The sequence below is a fragment of the Vidua macroura genome, chromosome 11, assembly GCF_024509145.1.
Source record: "Vidua macroura isolate BioBank_ID:100142 chromosome 11, ASM2450914v1, whole genome shotgun sequence".
NCBI lineage: Eukaryota > Metazoa > Chordata > Aves > Passeriformes > Viduidae > Vidua > Vidua macroura.
In genome coordinates this window covers 14,494,376-14,513,578 of record NC_071581.1, presented here as the reverse complement: position 1 = coordinate 14,513,578, position 19,203 = coordinate 14,494,376, and the positions used below count along the sequence as shown (strand labels likewise).

Sequence of the window (19,203 nt, the reverse complement as noted above, 5' to 3'; positions counted from 1 at the left end):
GATTGACAAAGCTACCAGTGCAGCATCTGCTGGAATTGCTGCTTAAATGACTGAATTTTAGAAAGAGCAACACTCTTGTGGAAGTTGAGATCCTGCAAATACATACCTCATAGGCTTGAGGTTTTTCAATCTGGTATTTAAGTGAGGGGATTTTTTTATATGCTTAATTTGCCTTTTAATTTGATGCATCTGATGTTCACAATGGGTGGGTAGGCCTCTGGTGGATTACCCTGTCTTCATTAATCTAAGAATTGGATGGCTCAGTGTATACTTAATGTTTCTGCTCATTTTAAACTCAAGTTTAACTTTTTTTTTGAGATAGCTTTAACATTCTGTGCTGCCTTTGACCTGCAGCAAATTTAATTGTGTATTTGAGCAATTTTTCAGGTTTGTCACAGCAGAAGAAAAAGCAGCACTAAAAATAGGTCCCTAGATCATAAAAATGATAGAACATTGTATTTCATTGTGACTGTGGGTGTGTGTGGGGTGCGTCAGATGCAGTGTGTCCTGTTTCTGGGGAGTTGAACCATACCAAGGCTTTCTCATTCTGTGTTGTCAGCTAATGTCCAGAGTTTTTTTAATTTGTGTTTTGGTAAAGAATAAATGAATAGATGTTAAGAAATTGAAAGATAGGTCATGTAGTAGTCTAATGTATTGCCAGAAATATTGGATAATTAAACCTTGCAATTAAATGGAGAGCTTTATTTTCACCTTGGTTTTCTGGTATCGTTGATGACTTTGGCTAGTTTTACTGTGGTTAATGAAGTTCTGTAATTTTTATTTCAGTTTTGTACTGATGGCATACAAACTTAAGGCTGAGCTGTGTATAAACTTCAGTGCTTCTTAAAATCTAATCTTTTTCGAAGTCCCTTTGTTCTGTTAAGAACTGTCTGGTCAACTTTATTTGCACAATTCATTTTGTATACTTCTTAGTGTAAGATAATGTCCCCAATTTTCATTTCTCATTCAAGATGTTTCTATAGCTCCACTCTTTCTTACTTGAGAGAACATTAGTTTTCAGATATTCTTCTTTACTGTTTAAATACCAGTCACTGATGAAGTCTGTGAAGTTGTTTTACTTCCCCTCCCCTTTACAATAAATTCTCCATCTCATTCTAGTGCAGCTTTACTTCCTGTCTGTGCTTTGGTGGCAGCTGCTTGTAAACCAGAGTCTTCCACACGGGTTTATTTTGCTCTAATATGCCATCAACTCTGCAGCTTTGGAGGAAAGCACATCAGACATGATTTAAATTGATTCAGAGTGCCTGCTGTGCCACATGTGATGTAGTTAGGATTTCTACTCATTAACCATTAACTTTGTTCTAGCCAGAACTAAAGATTTTCAGTTTTCTTCCTAAAGATGCTGAGTTTCTACTTGCACAGTCTTTTGTCATAACTAGATTTTATTTTGTGCTAAGTTGGTGTTAACTGCTTGGATAAATATTTAAAAAAACAGAAACAGAAGTGTAATGAGAAATAGCTTTTATTAAAATACAGCACTTATTCAAAAGGCAGACAATAGAACCAGCTTTCCACTTTTCCTGAGCAGCCTTAAACAATTGTTACCATCCTACTCATATCTTCTGGGGGTGTGATGACCCCAAAACCTTGTGGTAGCTGGGAAAGATTCTTCTGTGAGGAGCAGCAGGTGGTCAGAGAAGGGACATCAGCTGCTGGGCTGTCTGTGTGCTCAGAGCCTTCAAGGTACTTTTGCCTGCTCCAGCCAAGGGAAGTGGTGTTGTCCTGATGAAACCCACATCACTGTTCTTGCTTTAGATCTTCCTCAGACTTTTCTGTGAGCTTTAAACAAGGAGGTCAGTGTGTGGTTATTCTCATAGCAGACAAATGGGTTTGGTGGTGTATCCAGTTTGTACCCAGCCTGGCTAAACAGCTTGATTTTTTTTTTTTTTTTTTTTTTTCCCATTGCATTGCTTGGTGGGAGTCCTGTAAAGGCTTGGTGGATGAGAAGAATCCACTTTTCTTGATGATCCCCTTGATCAGTTTTCATCCAGGATCATCTATATGGTTTGAGTAAAATACTGGTTTTCTATAGATTGTGATTCTAGAATTTATAATTGTCTTTGTGCCTAAGAGTCCTTTAGCTGGCAGAGACTTCAGTTTCTTTTTCATTCCAGTCTTTTCTTTTTCCCAGCAACATCCTTTGTTTATGCTCCTAAAACCATTTTTGCTTTAGAGAGTGAAACTTTTTCTCTTTTTTTTTGTCTAGATACTTGAAAGCATTCTTCATTATGACTGCTGTTGCATAGAGGAGAGCTGTTTAATCCAAACTCCATTTGAAGCCGCAGTCATAGTGTACCCGTGCTTCTTCACTTTACTTCACAGTTAGGAGATGCCTCTGTGTGCATACAGTTTATATGCTATGAACAGTTAGAGCTCGGATTTTGGGGGGAGGAATCTTTAGAGGATGTAGACTGGACACGTTGTCCTGGCAGGCAGCCACTGGCTGGGATTGGACAGTTGTTCCTGCAGAGTGATTTATCATCGGGTGCCCTCTGCCACTGGAGCATGAGTCACCCCAGGCACCTCTCGTGTGACAAGGACCCACAGCCTTTTCCCTGGAATCCTTTCACCCCCCCCAGTCCTCTAAATCCTTCTGGGACTGCCCACAGCCTTGTCCCTGCGTTACGGTGCCAGCAGTGACGATGCCATTTTGGAACAATGCTTGGGAGCAGTACTTGCAGCACAGCTGTGGAAGTACTTAAGGGCTACTGTCAGTAAACCTGCTTCTGCTTAGCCTTTATTATGTATTCTAAAAGCAGTTATTCAGTCAAACTACCTTGAACTCTTTCCAGCGGCTTAAATGCACTCGTTAGAGTTGTATAGACAAGATTTCAAATATACCCATGTCATCATCCTAAAGTTTCCCAGAAGAGGAACAAAACTGGAGTTAGTGAGCTAAATTTTGCATTTGGGAAGCAGCTATATATAAGGACAGATGAGTGTTGTGTGGATGAAAGCAGTACTTGAGATCTCTGCAGCATAGATACTGGAAGAAATCCAGACATTTGGATTGTTGAATTCTCTTGTTTGCATATCAGTCTCCACTTACTAAGGAAAGTTGCTAATATTATGCTTCTTTCCTCTTATAAATGAATGAGAAAAGTAAGAGAGTCATTGTTGAGAATGTCTGCTTCTTTCTGAAAATCACTTAATTTGTATTAAAAATAAGAAAAATTCAATAAGATTATGAAACATTTGCTTCAAGAAAGTGTCATTTTCTGAAAGTTACTGAAATGGTTCTTCAAGCTTTATTGTCCAAAGCACAAGTAACGAAATGAGCTCATTAGCTTGCATAATTGCAAGTTTGATGTTACTCTGTTAAAGACAATTTCCAGTCATTGCTAAGGATGTTCTCTGCAGAAGCTGATAGTTTTCTACAGAATAATTATGACACTATGAAATTTTATTGAATGATGAAAGCTGAATAGTTGTTATAGTGTACAAAAGACAGAAAACTACTAACATTATTTTAAGCCTTGATGCAGCACTACTTGTTGAGAAAATGTTTGAACAGTTTTTTCCAGACTTGAATCCTGCTTAAGGGGAAGGTGAGGCTGTTGGAGTGCTCAAGAAGGCAATGAAAGCTAAAGGGTAGAAGAAGCAGCAGCTTTTCTTGCCCCTCTCTTACTTGGGTCAGTTCCTGGCTGCTTTTATTACCTGCTTGCCCATATTGTCAAAATCAGGTAATTTCTTTTTTGTATAGTTGAGTATATTTGCATTTTATGTTTTGAATTTTCAGTCCAAAAGTAGAGGATTAGCAGGCTGTCTATTTGCACCCAGGTAGCATGGTGTGCAGGTGACGTGTTTTAGATAAACCTCTCTTTCTAATCCTCTGTTGCAGTTGCTAGTTGTAACTGATTTTTGCTATGTGATTTTCTGAAAGCTTGAAAAGAACAAATTTCACAACCAATTTTGAAATTTGTCTGGAAAATATTCTGTCAACGTGGCAGAAAACTGTGTGTCTGTTAGTTACTGGGTTTGTGAGCAGAAGCATGCATGTGTACTTGGAGCAGCAAAACCAGCAGCAATTTCTTGGCAATATTTTGTTGCAAAAGCATTATTCTTTTTAATTGCTGCAAGAAAAAAATGGGTCTTTTTTAAAGGCATGCCGTCTCCATTAAAAGGGAGTATAGGTTTAAAATCCAGCCATCTTTCTCATGCAGAATCTAGTGTAAAGATAGGCTGATAAAAGACCCTGTAAAGTTTCACAGGGGAAAACCTCAACATATATTTGCCTTTCGGATTTTTCTTGTTATGCTCCTTGCATTTTTGTTGATTTTCAGTTCCAGCTCTGTGGTTGGTTTTGTGTTCTGAAGGCAAATGGATTGAGCTTGAGCATGACGTGCATTTCTCTTTGGGAGTCCCTTCTGTAGTGGCAATGTGAAAACTTGAAGCTGTCTACTTTTTGCTTTATATTGGGGCTTTTTTGGTGGTTTTGGTCAAGTCTGGTTCATGTTTTCTGCTTAGTCGAGAAATTGCAGTATTTTGGAATGATGAACTGTATCTGGAGACTTGGTTATTAGATGATGAGTATAATTTCTGTGCAGTAGCATTTTAGTATTTTTCTATGTGAGCTTCTAAGCATAAGTACTGACCAGTGATCTTAATCCAGGAATAAAATGCTCCACAGATTTTAATCACATTTGTTCTGACATCCTTACTGCTTCATATCTGTTCTTAGTTAAGTGAAATAGCAACCTGCATAATTTAATGAAACATTGATCTGCTTTCAAAAAGGAGTCATGATTACATAGTTGAGCTAACTATGCAGAGAAAAACCTAACAAATGCAACCAACCAAAAAACCATAAAAATACCAGGTTTTATGCAAGGGCCTTTTAAATTCTGACTGTCCAATAAGGTTAGGAAAAGTCTTCAGCTCTTCCTTTTTTTGACGTTTTTGAAACCAACCCTCATCACTGTAGTATTTCAGTAGTACACAAAGCATGTTGAGAGAGGTTTTGTCACAGCTCTGATATTATTTACAAAGATATTTTTGAAATGAGTGTGTACATGGGTATTTCTGCTACATAGAATTGTAAAAATGGACTATGTTGCATCTCAGTGTTTACTGATATTTGTAATAAAACCTGGAGACTTATATAAGCATATTTGAAAATTGAACAAAGTAATATCTGACCATCAGGTTTTGCTATGAAGATGAAAATTGTAGTATGTTCTGAGATGTTTTTCTAGTTGTGAATTGGATTCACAACTAGAAAAACTTGCATTCTTTCCTCAGCTGCAAGTGAAATGTCTGTGTGTGAAGACCAGGAAGCAGAGCTGGAGGAACAGGTCCCAGGCAGAGAAAGGGTGGTGCTGGGCCCAAGGAGGTGTCTCTGGGCAGTGCTCCTGCCCTGGCCAGCGCTGTTCCAGGAGTGCCACCTTGGCAGCTGCTCAGGAAACAGCAAGGGCCTGTTGGTGGTGGTGTGGTACAGCTGTGCCATGGGTGCCACTCTTGAGGAACTTGAAGCTGTATTCATCTTGAAAGCCACAATGGGGTCATTTATGCACAAGTGTTTAGGAAAGGCTTTTGTTTGGTCAGAAAGTATTAATTCCCATACGTTTTTGCAGAAGAGTGTAAGGTTTGAATTTTAACAAAACCTCATTCTCATATAATGGAAGAAATTCCAAATATGTTTTAAGGGATGAGACGGGAAAGATTGATACAAATTAAAAGCACTAAAAAGTCTTATTTTACTCATAGTCACTTTCTAAATGGGATTATTTTCAGCTGTTTCTATTTATATTTCATTCCAGTTTAAATTATGTTGCATTGTTAGGGTATGGGATTCAAATTTAGGAAGTCAGATAAATGCTGTAACCTCTGTTCATGACTTGGTTGCTTGTCATTAGTTTCTTTTAAACTAATGATATCGATATCTGAAAGAGTAGTGTGAAGTCTTGCATGAAGTTATCAGCCTTTGCTGTAACTTTAGTTGGTGTTATACAAGTGAAGTTACTGTTCTGTTTTGTTCTCCAAATAGTTGAGGATTTTAGTGTGTAAGTTCTGTTGCAAAGTTTTAGAAAAGCTTTTTTACTTTTTTTTTTTTTTCTATGTCATAGATTGCTTCCTCTCTCATGTTTTGCCCCCTCTTTGAAACCCAGGCTAGATACCCTTCTCTGTAATGTGAAAGTAAGTCTTTGTATTTTGGGGGGAACACAGGGATGGGACTGATGCAACTTTACATTTCAGAGCAGTCGTGCCACATCTCTATGCCAAGATTACAGCATTTTATTTATGAAATTGTATATATAACCATATACTGTTGCTGTTAAAGGAAACAGTTGAATACATAATTTCTCATGTGAACATTTTGTTCAGGTTGTTTCCTTTCACTTGCTAGTGTATACAAATAATGTTAAGCTGAAATGATGAGGTTGGCCGTACCCCATTTAACACTTTTCTTTCTTGGTGTGAGTGTTCAAAGCTGTTTCTTTCTTAGTGGTCAGTGTTTCAAATATGAAATGCTGTTTAAGTATTTAAAAGTGGAGTATGATTCAGGGGAAGGTGGGATCAGGAGTGGGATTGATGGATGGACGTGGCTCAGCGAGAGGGGCAGCCCGTTATGAATGGGCAGATGTGTGCGTGATGAGGCACAGGGTGAGTCAGAACTGAGCCTCTTCTGAAAGAATGCCTTTTGCTCCAGTGTGCTGGGAAAATGAAAACAGAAGGGAGGGGACTGCACCACTTCACTGGGGACTGGTGTTTCCTGGGGGGTGAAGTCGATCTCCTCGGCGCTGGCTGTTGTGAGCCTGCTGATTCATTAGTTGGTGGGTGGTGAGAACTGTGCAATCGCTGGGGGAGGAAATGGCTTGGTTGCTGTAGGGAGAAGGAGCACTTTCTGTAACTGCAGGATGTGTGGATGGAGCACACAGATAGCATTCCTCCAGCAGATCAGTTAAATACCCTGCTGTTGTGAGATAAAGGTTTACTAGATGACTAAAATAGGATGTGAAACCGAGGTTTTTTGTCTTGTGCTAAAACACAGTAGCTTTTAAAAAAGTAATTAGTTTGGATTTTAAAATATGAATGAATGGTGTTACAGGACCCATGTTCCTGCCTGTTCTTAACAGAAATAATTCCCAGTTAATTGGAGTTGGGGGGGAGGGTTGTTCATTTAAATGCAGATGAAAAGAAAGAACTGACTAGTTAAAAGAATACAAAAGGGAAGGTGAGAAACACTAAATGTTGAAGGTGTGGCACGGAGGTCTTTGAGAACAAGCCAGCAGGGAGGCCGAGGAAGCACAAACACAGCTCGACAACTTAGAGCCCAGCTAAGCCTATTCATGCAGCACCTTCTCAAGTTTGTGTGTGTTTATGGGGCTGTTTGTCCACATAATCTGCCAGGAGATAAGAGTGTTTGCTCTTGCTGCTTGTTCAATCAGCAAGCAGAATATTTGTTCTAATACTAAAAGCCTGTTTCCAATGTAAAAGTAACATGTCTATGTTTCTCATTTAAAAATTCTAATGCTACTTTGATCTGTAGTGGGAGTTTGAAATGGAAGACGTCATTTGAGATGAAATTAGCTCTGTAATAGCCACCCAAACAAAAATTCAGCTGCTATAAACTAGTGAAAATGGCATATTTCAGTATTTGACAGTTTACCTAGGTCTCCTGGTCCAACAAAGCTTTGGCTGTGCTGGTGTTTGGAAAATGAGGATGCAAAATGAGAGAGAACTTACTCTCATTCTTCAGCGTGTGTACAAAAATTCTTAACTTAGCTACACATCTGTCCACTGTCAGTGGCAGAAAAACCATACTTCCTTTGGTTTGTAGGATGGACTGTATTCTGAAAAGAGGCTGCTGCATAATTTAGCTTTTTCTCTGATATGTCCCTATAATGGTGGTTTTTTATGTAGCATTAATTTTGTACACTGAATATGAATTTGGTTATTGCCTGACTTCCAGATTCTCCTTCATTCTGTTCTGTAGTGCTTTTCACCTGTCTCTTGAATTTTACAGCACTGACTGCCAGGCATTATTACAAAAAGTACCCATAGGTATGTGGAGGATTTATAAAATTATTTAAATGCAGGTAATCTGGGGTTAGCAATAAAACTTTGAAAGAGTTGTTCCAACAAAGACGTGTTTTTATCTACTTCTATAATATTAGGAAGGGGGAGGGAATTTTGGGTCTTTTTAGAAATAATGCAGCTTTTTCACTTGGTCTTCTACCATGACTGTCTTGAGGCAATTTTCAGAGCAGACAATTCAGAATTTTTTTAGAAGACCACTTTACTGGATTTTGGGATGCCATAATAGATAATGTGTTCACAGACAGAGCAGTAATTTATTAATAATTCTGTTAAGTTCAGAAGTTGAAAGGGAACCAACATAGCTTTATCTGAAAAGAAGGAAATATGCGGTTAAACGTTTTTGGCTATAATCTTAGGTGGTTTCCATTTTCCTGAAAGAGGAGAGGGGGGAAAAGGAGTTCAAATTCCTTTCTCTAAAATAAATTAAAAAGTACCAGTATGCATTATTGTGTTTTAATGAGAGAAAAGTTCCTGCATAAGCTCGTGGGGTTTCAAGATGAATGATTACTACGTTTGAATGATTGTGTGGTAATTTCAAAACTCAGGGTATCTTGAGAAAGAATTCATGCTTCCAGTAGTGAAAAATGTTTATCAGAGTTTTGAAGACCTCCTGAATCCGGTGGTGTAAGGCTTCCAGGGTGTGATTCAGGAGCAAAGGCAGACTGCTTCATCTGGAAAGGTCAGGCTGCGTGCCAGAGGTTCCCAAGCTGCTGTGTCAGCAGCTCAGCTGTTGGCTGGCGCGCTCAGGGCAGATTGTTGGAATCAGGAATCACATCAGCTCTGTCAACTTGTTTCCCCTTTGACTTCTGAAGGCTTTCATAGAATTTGCAGCACTGCTTGAGTTCCAGGTGATGCATGAGGCATTTGAAGCATTGAGCCCTCAGCAGCTGTGTCTGAGCTACCTGCTGTTTGCACTGAGGAGGAAGTTTGTGTGTAAGGCACTGGCAGCTGCAGGGACCAAGGCAGTTGAACGGCCACTGAAAAGGGTTAGTGGCACCATAATATTCCTTATCAAAGAAACAAACAAAGTATTCCTGGACAACTTGGAAAGCTGGGTTTTGACATCTGTGGGAAGGCCTGTGTAACTTTTGATGTCCCAGGCTGCTGTTGTGGGCCAGAAGGATAGGGGAGGTTGAGTGAGAGGTAAACCCTAAGTGAAAGTCAGCAAAGTGCTTGTTTGCTCCTGTAAAACATAACCAACATTAGAGTACAGGCTTTTTTGTCTTTACAGACCCATGGTTAGCTTATACTGCCTTTTTATTTCCCCTTTTGAATTATTCTTGATGTGCCTTAGGAGAGAATGGCAGTCCTAATAGCCTCTTTTAACTGTCTTTCACTTCTCAACTAATTAAATGCATCTATTAAATGGATGCTGCATCCTTCATTTCTTGTGAGATGAATGGGTGAAGACTGTGCTGAAGGGCTCCAGTGTACTTTGTATGTTTGAAATGTTTAATCTTGAAATGAGGGCTATGGGAGGTGGTTTCCTGGTAGTCCACATCTTACTCACGGTGGTTCTGACACCTCTGCTTGCAGAGGCTGTTGGCTGGTGGATGTGCCTGGTGTGCTGTCCCCACGGTGTGCTGTCCCCACGCAAGGCTGGGCTGTGATGACTCTCTCAGATGGGCTGTGAGTGCAGGCACAGAAAACCAGGCTGTGCTTTTAGCAGAGACCCTGCAGTAGAAGTGCTGGTGGGAAGAAGATATGCTCGAACAAATAACATTTATTGCTTCATTATTGAGCTGCTGCATGTTGTACTAATTAAAAGGTCTAAAGCTGTGTCATTTCATACCAAAGTGTGATAAGTTGTAAAAATCAGGTTTGGAGATCAAGTGTTTGTTTTCTTTGGCAAATAACATTGTTTGTCAGTTTGATTCATGTTATTTCCTCCCTGTTTTCCACTCATGGGTTGCCTTTCATGTTGTTTCGTGCTTAATTCTGCCAGCACAGCCTTTGCATGGGGGGGCTTCCCTTCCTCTGTGCTTCCTGCTTCTGAGCCCTTTCTTTTTTTACTTGAGTGACCTTAGCTGGTAAGTGTGGAACTGAGCAAGTAGGCACAGTGGGGGCGCTTTGAAATGCGTTATAGTGCTAAACATCAATTACGCTTTGATGAGGATTTGCCAGAGGATTAATTTAGACCCGTTAGAGGAGGCACTGTCTGAAAGTTCCCCTACCTAGCTGACCCCCAGCTGCTCCTGAAGGCTGAAAATCCTCAAATGGAACTGGAATGTCTAAGCAGTCTTGTCAATTACCAAATTCATATTCAGTGGACAAAGTCTGAGGTGGGTGCAGGCATGTGTGCAGGTTTGCCTCGCTGGTGATTCAACATAGACAAACTCCTGTTCCATGAGAGGTTTTGACTTGCCAAGTAAGCTGAAATAACTACTGAAGGTTGATTTTCTAATTTTTTTTTCTTTTCTGTACAATTCAGGTAATTTTACTGTGACTGTTTTGTTTAAGAGGCATATTCCTAAGTATAACATGTCAAACTCATTTAGTGTTGTATTTGCTTCTTTTTAAGTTCCCTCGTGACTCGCTTTATTGTGTACTGTTATCTAGATGTAGGACCTTAAGAGCACACATTATTCTGTGCTGCAGCACAAGGCACAGTGCACGTTGGTGCTGTACTTGGATTTTCATCAGCTGGTGTTGCTTCTTTTGAAAAGCCTTTCACACATGCTAGAATTGACACAGGAAGAATTCCTTATTTTTAGCACGATGTGTGTGTTGTGTATTTTACTGAACTTTTGAGTAGTTTGCAAACTTGAGAAGGACTGAAACCAGTGCTTGGTCTTTGTTGAAATCACTCATTTTTGGGGATAAAATACAGTGTTTCTTGGGAGTAGGAAGGAGAGTGCCCGTTTAACTATTTAGATGTACTGTAGGATCTTCCCTGACTGGCAGCTTGCCACTTCTTTGTGACACAAAGGTAAGCTGACAAGAAAAATTCCTAGTTTAACTGCAAGCATAAGAATTCTAACTAAATCCTGGTGCATGCCAGTTTATAAAATGAGAACACAGCTTAAATTTATTCCATCCAGTGTGGTAGGCAAAAGTTAAAGCACTCACTTGATTAAAATGAGTTCTTGGAAAGGAAGCAGTAGAAGCTGTTAAATGGAGTCTCATGTTACCAGCTGGTTTGGATGTTCTTCTAAGAATACATATAGAAGCTTCCTGGATCCATATTTTCATTGTGCAGGCACATGTGTAAGAGCTTGCAAATTCATAACATGTGTTTTGCTTTTATTCCAGGTGTACTTGAAGGCACCTATGATTCTCAATGGTGTCTGTGTAATTTGGAAAGGCTGGATAGATCTCCAGAGACTGGATGGTATGGGCTGCCTGGAATTTGATGAAGAGAGGGCGCAGGTAAGACAGTCTGCCCTTGGCTACTTACATATTTGTTTGTTCTTCTAGAGGGAAACAGTTTTTGCCTTCACTCTGAGTACAAACTCCAAAGGAAACTTGCAGTATGGGAAGTTCAGAAACATATGCTTGTAGCAAAATACTACTTTAGCTACATTAGGTCAAAATGTTAGGGGCAGGAATCATTTGTAATTTACAACTTTGAGTGGCTTTGCACTGTTACTATGCTACAGTGTAATACAGTATTTTAAAACTTTGATTCCTCCAAAATACCAAGAACACTCCTCTATTGTGCCTTGCCTTTCCCTAACTTAAGAAACTAATTTGCACATTAATGAGGTGATATTAATGTGACTACATTTGGGATTAAATAGAAACATTTTGTGTCAAAGTCACAGCCCTGTACACTTCCTCCATGATGCCTAGAAAGAGAGAATAGTCCTGCCACCCTTTGTGAATCCATGAGAAAAGCCACAGACCAAAGCTTTTACTCAAAATCTGCTCTTTGCTGTGCATTCACCTCTTTCAAGGCTGTGTCAGTGACTTGGGCAAGCTCAGTTCCAGCTGCAGCAGAGTCACTGCTGTGGACTCCATGGATTAGGAGACCTTCAGGCTGTAATGCCTTACACAGCCAGGACAAGTGTATAGCCCTGAGGAATGTAACATAAATCCCAAGGTTCTTGATCTGTAGTTACTAAGTTTGGTACATAATTTTAAGTCAGACTTCTGAACTGAGAGCAGGCTGATGGGAATGTGCACTCAGGAGACAACAGTGTCACCCTTTCCAAAACTGGAGAGTACCTGAAGAAAGTGAGCACCCTTCCAAAAAGGAGAGGGGTCCGGTGACCTGTGGGTTTAATTTTTCTCCTCTTAATTTCCCAATAAATGTTTTTGCAAGTTCTTGGATTACTTTAGTTTCCCAGTGTGTGTATACTATCTTAACAACACTTAACAATTCCCTTTTGTTGTCTTCAGAAAGTGTTTGTTCACTGAGGTTGTGATTTACTCTTTGTGTGTGTGAGGGGATGTGTGCATGCTCTCAGGTGTCAGTGCTTTCCTGAGTTGTGAGTACAGGGTGCTGAGATAGAGATGTTGCACTGTGTGGATCTACAGAGATGTTTGCACTCAGTTACAGATGTGCAACTTGTTTTTAGTTTGTGATTCTTGACGACTATGAGGCTGTCTGTTTGTTACAGTAGTAGTACCTAAGGGTGCCCACTGTCATAAAGAACTATACAGACACAGGAGTAGCTGCACCCTTATATGTGTTAGTATTGTAAACATTTGGGCAATCTTGCACATTCTTCGGTTTCCTTTTTCCTGTATCTGTCACTGCTTCCTTGTTTAAAACTGTTGTAATATTGCTAGTGGCAGTTGACTGAACTGCTGACTTTGATCCCAAAATAACACTGATGTCAGAGGGGGCTTACGTGCCTCATGTGGTATTGCCTGTGTACCTACTGTCCTTTGTAAGAGGTCCAGCTGCTCTTCACACCCCCCTCATTTTCTGGAAGCTTGTCTTAAGCAAATGTAGTGCTCTTGCATTTTGCTGTCCCTTACCACTTCATACTAATGCTGGATCAGATAAAATTTTTCTTTGCTGTCATACTTTGGAAAACATACTACCTTTCACCAGGTCAACAAATACTTTAGGAAGAGAATTCACGTGTTAACATTGAAATATTTTAATTGTACGTGTTAAGCTTTTTTCCCACTTAATCCACAGCCTATCCATGTCTTGCTACTAAGTGGTCTTACTTTTTGCTATTGAAGGCTCTGGTTCTACTGCTTGCTCAGACTTTGATGGAGCAACGCACACAAAGCCATACATGCATGCTTGAGTGTCTTCCCTCTTTGGGGCTGAAATTTCCCTGGTGACATTTTAAAAAAATCTTTGTTAAATTCCTGTTGTATAAAGTTGAATTGCTGGTTGATTTGTTATAATGTATCACCAAGAATAGAGCAGAATTTTGTTTTACTAAAAACGTTCTGATGCTTTTATCCCCTTTCTCAGACACGAGCAAAACAGTGTTTCAGCTGTCAACACGTCTTCATTCTGGATGTCAACGTACTGATTTTTTTCCCCATGAATTTCTAATTTTGTTTCTTTTGGTTATGACCATTTCTTTAAAATATTCCATCCACAGCTGTATGTCAGCTTTTTCTTTCATGACCACTCTAAATGATGGTAAAATGCAAAAACCTTCAATAAAAAAAAATCTTCTATTTAAGTGTGATTTAAAATAGAAAGTAATAAAGACATACATCTCTTTTCTAAACTAAAGCTAAGGCAGATTTTCTGGAGTCATCTGGGAGACAAGCTTATCTGTTCTCTCTCTAACCTTCTGCATTATTAAGAACAAACTTACTTTCCACTCTCTGATCCTGGTTTCTATGCCTTTTATGAACATTAAATGGCTGTAAAGGGCAAAATTCTAGTCTTAAAAAGATATATGGTGTTCAAGCATTATCTTGTTGGCAGCTTTAAACGTTGCACACGCATCCCCAGAAAGCGGCGGCTGAAGGCAGAGCCTGGGACTGGCAGCTGTTTGTGTTTCCCTGCCTTGGGCCACGAGGGAGCCCCTTCACAGCATTTCACAGAGCAGCTCCAGGGCCCACGACTGTGCCCGCGGCAAAAAAGGCAATTTAACATTTTCTCAGGCTGGGGATGCTTTATCTTAAATTGAAAAATTTATGCACTTAGTCCCCAGGTATATTAAAACTTACTTGTGCTCCCTACATGTTTATGTCCTCTAACAGGCAAGGTCAGCTTTTAAAATTATCAACTTTAAAATAACATTTGCATGTATGTGGGAATTGTAAGCAGAGTTAGTAGTAATTATGGTTGAAGAGCTAGAAGAAAGGAGAACCAATACAGTTTATCCCTTCCTGGTTTGTGGGGCCTCTTCAGATGGGACTCTTCCATTCTGATGGGGAACGGTAAATGTGTTAAAAGGTCTCTTTAAGAAAAATAACTTCCAACCCAATTAATAATGGCTCCACATATTACTAACACTTTATTTAAAACATTTCCTAATAGAAAATACAGTTTGAAGGATTTTTTTTGAGTGTTAGTTTATTAAATCTGTTCCTGTGCATAAGCCATTATTGAAAATTAGCAAAAGGGCTGTTGAAGACCTGCAGGTTTCTCCTCCATTATATAGGAATGTGTGCAAATTGGTGGAGGAATAATTTCTGCTTTGCACTTTCCTATGCCTCTACATTTAAATAATATAAATGATACACAAGTTGTAAGAATGTTCATACTGATGCACCTGCAGCAGCTTTTGATAAAATGAAGGATTTATTTGGTTTGTAACTTTGGTAATACTTACTTTTAAATGCAAGAGAATTAAATTACAACTGTTTGTGTAGTGGACTCCATCGAGCTATACCTGTGAATACTGTCTTCAAAATGGCTTTTATAAGGAGAATAAAATGTATTGCCTTTTACATAGAACTTCTGATAATTCCTAGCCTTAAAAAAAACCCAGCAGCATTTAAAATACTTTGGAACAGCAGTTCTCCTTTGAAAATGTATTTTAGTTGTAGCTGCATTCCAGCTTTGGTTATCTCTACTGCTGTAGTGAAGGTGAGTAATATTTCATGAACCTGTATTGACATTTGCTGGAGCTCGCCTGAGTTCTAGCAGGTTCTGCAGGACATACTTGACTTTGCTGCCAAGGGGTAGTTAATATTCGAAAGAAATGTGATGTGGTGGAAATGAGGGTCACCTTTTGTGTCACTGTGTGTCATCTGCTTTGGTAGCAGGAGGATGCATTGGCACAACAAGCCTTTGAAGAGGCTCGACGAAGAACTCGTGAATTCGAGGATAGAGACAGGTCTCATCGGGAGGAAATGGAGGTGAGGGTTTCACAGCTGCTGTCAGTAACTGGTTAGTACTTTCCCAAAACTTTAGATTGTTTCCATTTATTTGTCTGTTTGTACATTGTCATGTATTGTGTTTGTTCAGTGATGTTATATAAAAATTGCAAAATGCATTGTTTTTTACTCTTGTAAAATAGATTTCAAGTTTTTTAAAGTTTTGATAAGAATTCTCTGATTATTTACTTTTTTCCTTTCTGTAGATGGTCTTTTCTGTGGGTACTTAAGCTGTAAAGACATTTATTCAGAGAGTTGCCATTTCTCTCTGAAATGATACTTTAATAGCTGAGAGAGGGATCTTTTGCCTTGTGCATTTCTCATGAGCACAGAAAAGGCTTTGGGAGCTTCAGGGGCAAAATTTTGGAGCTTGTTATCCCATGTTTCGGGAAAAATTACCAGACAATTTAATCAGATGCCACAGTCTGCTTTCTTGTACAGGCTAGTTTTATTGTCTTCTCACCTTTTTCTTACTGGTGGGAAGTCTCTTTTTTTTTTTTTTTTTTTTCACTGGCTTAGTTTCCCTATTTTGTTCTTTGCTTCTTCAGGGCCCCACAGTCTTGAATCTTGTTCTTTCTTGATGAAAGCAGAAATTACTGGGATTGAGAAAAGAAGAGCCAGGAAAGGGAATGGAAACCAGCTGCTCTGAGATGTCAGAAAGGCAAGAGCTGTAAGAGGACAAGTAATAATACATAAGGGGAGTTGGCAAGTTAAGGCAGGCTGCAGGTCAGGAGAGAATAAGGCGAACACAGAAAGGCTTTGAATTTCTTTCCCTTACTAATGCTGTTTCTTACTTCCTGCTTCATCAGTACAGCCTCACTTAACTGTAATCAAATATGATCAATCTGCTGGTTCTATGGTTTTTAGAAAATTTGATTATTGTTATTGCTAAGCTACTTTTCTTTTGGCATTCTTTTGGATAATTGGGATGATCAGACTTTGTTCCCTTCCAACTACAACTGGAAGGCACTGAGCTGAGAATGAGAGGGAACAGATAGGCACAGAGGATAATATCTCTCTTTGAAGTGGCTGGAGTGTGTCTCTTTGCAAACACTGCTGCAGCCAGGTCATATGTTGGCTGTAACAAAGGTAAAATCCTTGCCTTGGAGGCCCTGCTGCCACTGGATTCTTGGAGCAGCAGCTGGATTGCCTGAATAATTCTGTCACAGCATAGTTACAACCTAATTGTAAGTTCACTTCAGAAGGAAGGTAGAATTAGCTTTAAGCTGTTCATGAAGACCTGTGCCAGCCTGCTTTACTGTTAACAACACAGTAGGAACTTCAGGTCCAATCTTATGTCTTTAACCTCAGTGTACTTAAAACTTCTCTTTATATATTCTCCTTGCACTGTGCCCTTCATCCCCATTCCTCTTATCACAGAGAAGCCATGTGCATGCTGAAGGTTAAAAAAGAATGAGGCTTCCTGAAATAACTTCTGTAGTTCTGAGACAGTTAATTTTCCTCCAAGTGTAGAAAACACTTACTTGCATATAGGCTGTGCAAAAACACTATTTCAATTAACAGTGAGATTGAGGTAATATTGAGCATCTGGGGCTTCGTGACAGACATCAAAACTCATGATTCTGAGACACAAAAAGCAACATTCTTGGCTGTTTTTAGGAGCTTGATTCAATAACTTCTGAAAACACTCTTGCTTTTAATAAGGCAGAAGGCAGTTGCTATTAAGTGATCTCCTTATTAACTGTTAGTACCCATTTTCTCTTGAAACAATAGTTGTTGTCCCAGCTCCAAAGCACTGGTGTAGGTCACCTACAGAAAGGAAGAAAAGAAAAAATTACTGATTTGAAATACATTTAAGTAGAATGAAAAGTATTGTCAAAGGTTGTTTTAAATTTGGGTTCAAATACAAATCTTTAAGAATTGTAATACATTATTTTGCATACTTTCCTATTTATTTTACTGTGCCTCTTCGATATGTCTAACCAACAGATTTTTTTCCTCCAGTACTCGTAGGTCTATAACTGATTTTTACCTTTCAGTTTTCATTCCTGTGTTTGGGGTAAGATGTCCTGAACATATATCTGGAATGTTTACAGACAAGCTTTTTTACTCTTGACTGTATAAAAATCAGGATCTTTGGGATGAGATGGGAGTGAGCAGAAATAGACGTACAATGCATTCCTAAAGAGGAATCATGTTTCCAAATCATTCCTTGTTACCCTTCTTTTCAATCTAATGCAGCATTTGGGCAGAATCAAATGAACTTTAATCAGTAAGCACTTGCTGTTCATATCCTTGTACAGAATTCTCAACAGAAAGTGATGCATGAAAGTGCATTCCTGTGTTTGTTGTATTTGTAGCCTGTATTGAATTTTCCATTGCTGACATGCTCAGTCAGCTTGGAAATACAGTTTGTCAGTGGCACCCTTCTGATGATTGCATTGCTGACAGCTGCAGAAACCTTAATCCAGACTGCCTTATGTTCTGCTTCTGTAATTTCAATGGGGCCAACAGTATCTTTGGTTTCACTACAGAGATGGAACTTGAAGGTTTTTATATGGGAAAGGCCAGTTCTAAGTATGCTGAGTGAATTTTTATGTATGTTATGCTACACACAAATGAAGATACTTTCCTCGTGATTGTTTTAATATTATTTCTATACAGCTTTCATCCTTATGAAAGTTTTAGATTTTTCTTTTCTGCCATGCTTGGCATGGACAGTAAAACTCAGAATTGGCAGATGTGGAACAGGATCTCATCAGTGTTAATGATGGTTTTAAGAATTGCAACACTGTAGAAAATCAGGATATTTCTGACAGTAGAATTACAGTAAAAATGCCTTTAATAGAGACCAGATTCTGCTTCAGTGGGGGAGAGAAGGGGAATCCTGCAATACTCCACCCACTCCTACCCAAAACAGAGGCGCCAGCTCTTTGGAAATATTTATCCATCCAAAGCCTGGCAGCATATGAAAATGATCAGATTCAATTCTTTATTTATACAGCTTTCTGAGTAAAAAAGATTCCCTATTCTAAGTCTTTCTGTAGACTTAACATAAAGTCTGTAGACTTCAAACTCCCCACATAGGAGTGGTCAGTGATAACTCATTGAAAACAATGTTAAAGCATTTTTTGTGTGGCAGTTGGATTTTAGAATGGTGACGCTTTGCAGGGAGAAAAAAATTGCAAGAGCCATAGCAATTTAGAAATTATCACTTTGCCAATTTTCATTTTTAAGTATCCTAAAAAACTCCCAACCAATTAAAAAAATTTTCGCATAAAAAAAAAAAAAGAGGCAAAAACCCCTTCAGGGTGTTGTGAGGTTTGTTTGCTGTCTTTTCATCTATAAAATCCCTTCCATTCTAGTTTAGCACACCAGATCTTTATTTAAATGAGCATATTCTTTGCATCTGAGGGGCATCTGAGGTGTGTTGGGCTTGAATTTTCAAAGGTGATCATGTTTTTGTGCAATTACAGCACTCTGATGTAAATAGGGTGGGAGTGGATTTAGGAATTTTCATTGAAGTTTTTAAGCACCTCTGAGTTGAATGGCATTCTGTTACATTTTTAGCATAGTTTGTTTTGAATACAAGATGCTTTTGAGTTTATATAAAAACTTGTATCGCTCAGTTACATCAGATACTGCAAATCCAGCCCTGCTGTCCAGGATTCTTTTGTTTCAAAGATGCTTTTGAAGTCAGTGAGTGTTCTTAGTACCTTCAAAATTAATAAGATATCCCAATGGCTTTTACTTCTACAAAAATGTTGGAATGCTGAGACAGAGAATGTTTAATAATACACATTAAGAAAGACTTCATCCCCATTTAAAGATTGTTTAAAAAAATGAGGTGTATGAACTTGAAGTATTTGAATGTTCCTCTTTGCCAAACTAGAAGAGCGAGGAGACTAAAGGGATGTTGGTGATGCAGATGTT

At 39.0% G+C, this 19,203-nt stretch overlaps 1 protein-coding gene across 4 annotated transcripts in view; it reads left to right on the top strand.

Moving 5' to 3' along the window:
* CBFB (core-binding factor subunit beta) overlaps positions 1–19,203 on the top strand; it is a 37,190-nt gene that overhangs the window by 7,117 nt on the left and 10,870 nt on the right. For 2 of the 4 annotated variants that reach the window (XM_053987685.1, XM_053987681.1), the window contains exons 4-5: positions 11,314–11,430; positions 15,196–15,291. In XM_053987685.1, coding sequence (XP_053843660.1) covers positions 11,314–11,430; positions 15,196–15,291 — 213 coding nt within the window. Of the gene's footprint in view, positions 1–11,313; positions 11,431–15,195; positions 15,323–15,857; positions 15,960–19,203 lie in introns of those variants that run through there. The other 2 variants (XM_053987683.1, XM_053987682.1) reach the window with 2 other exon arrangements.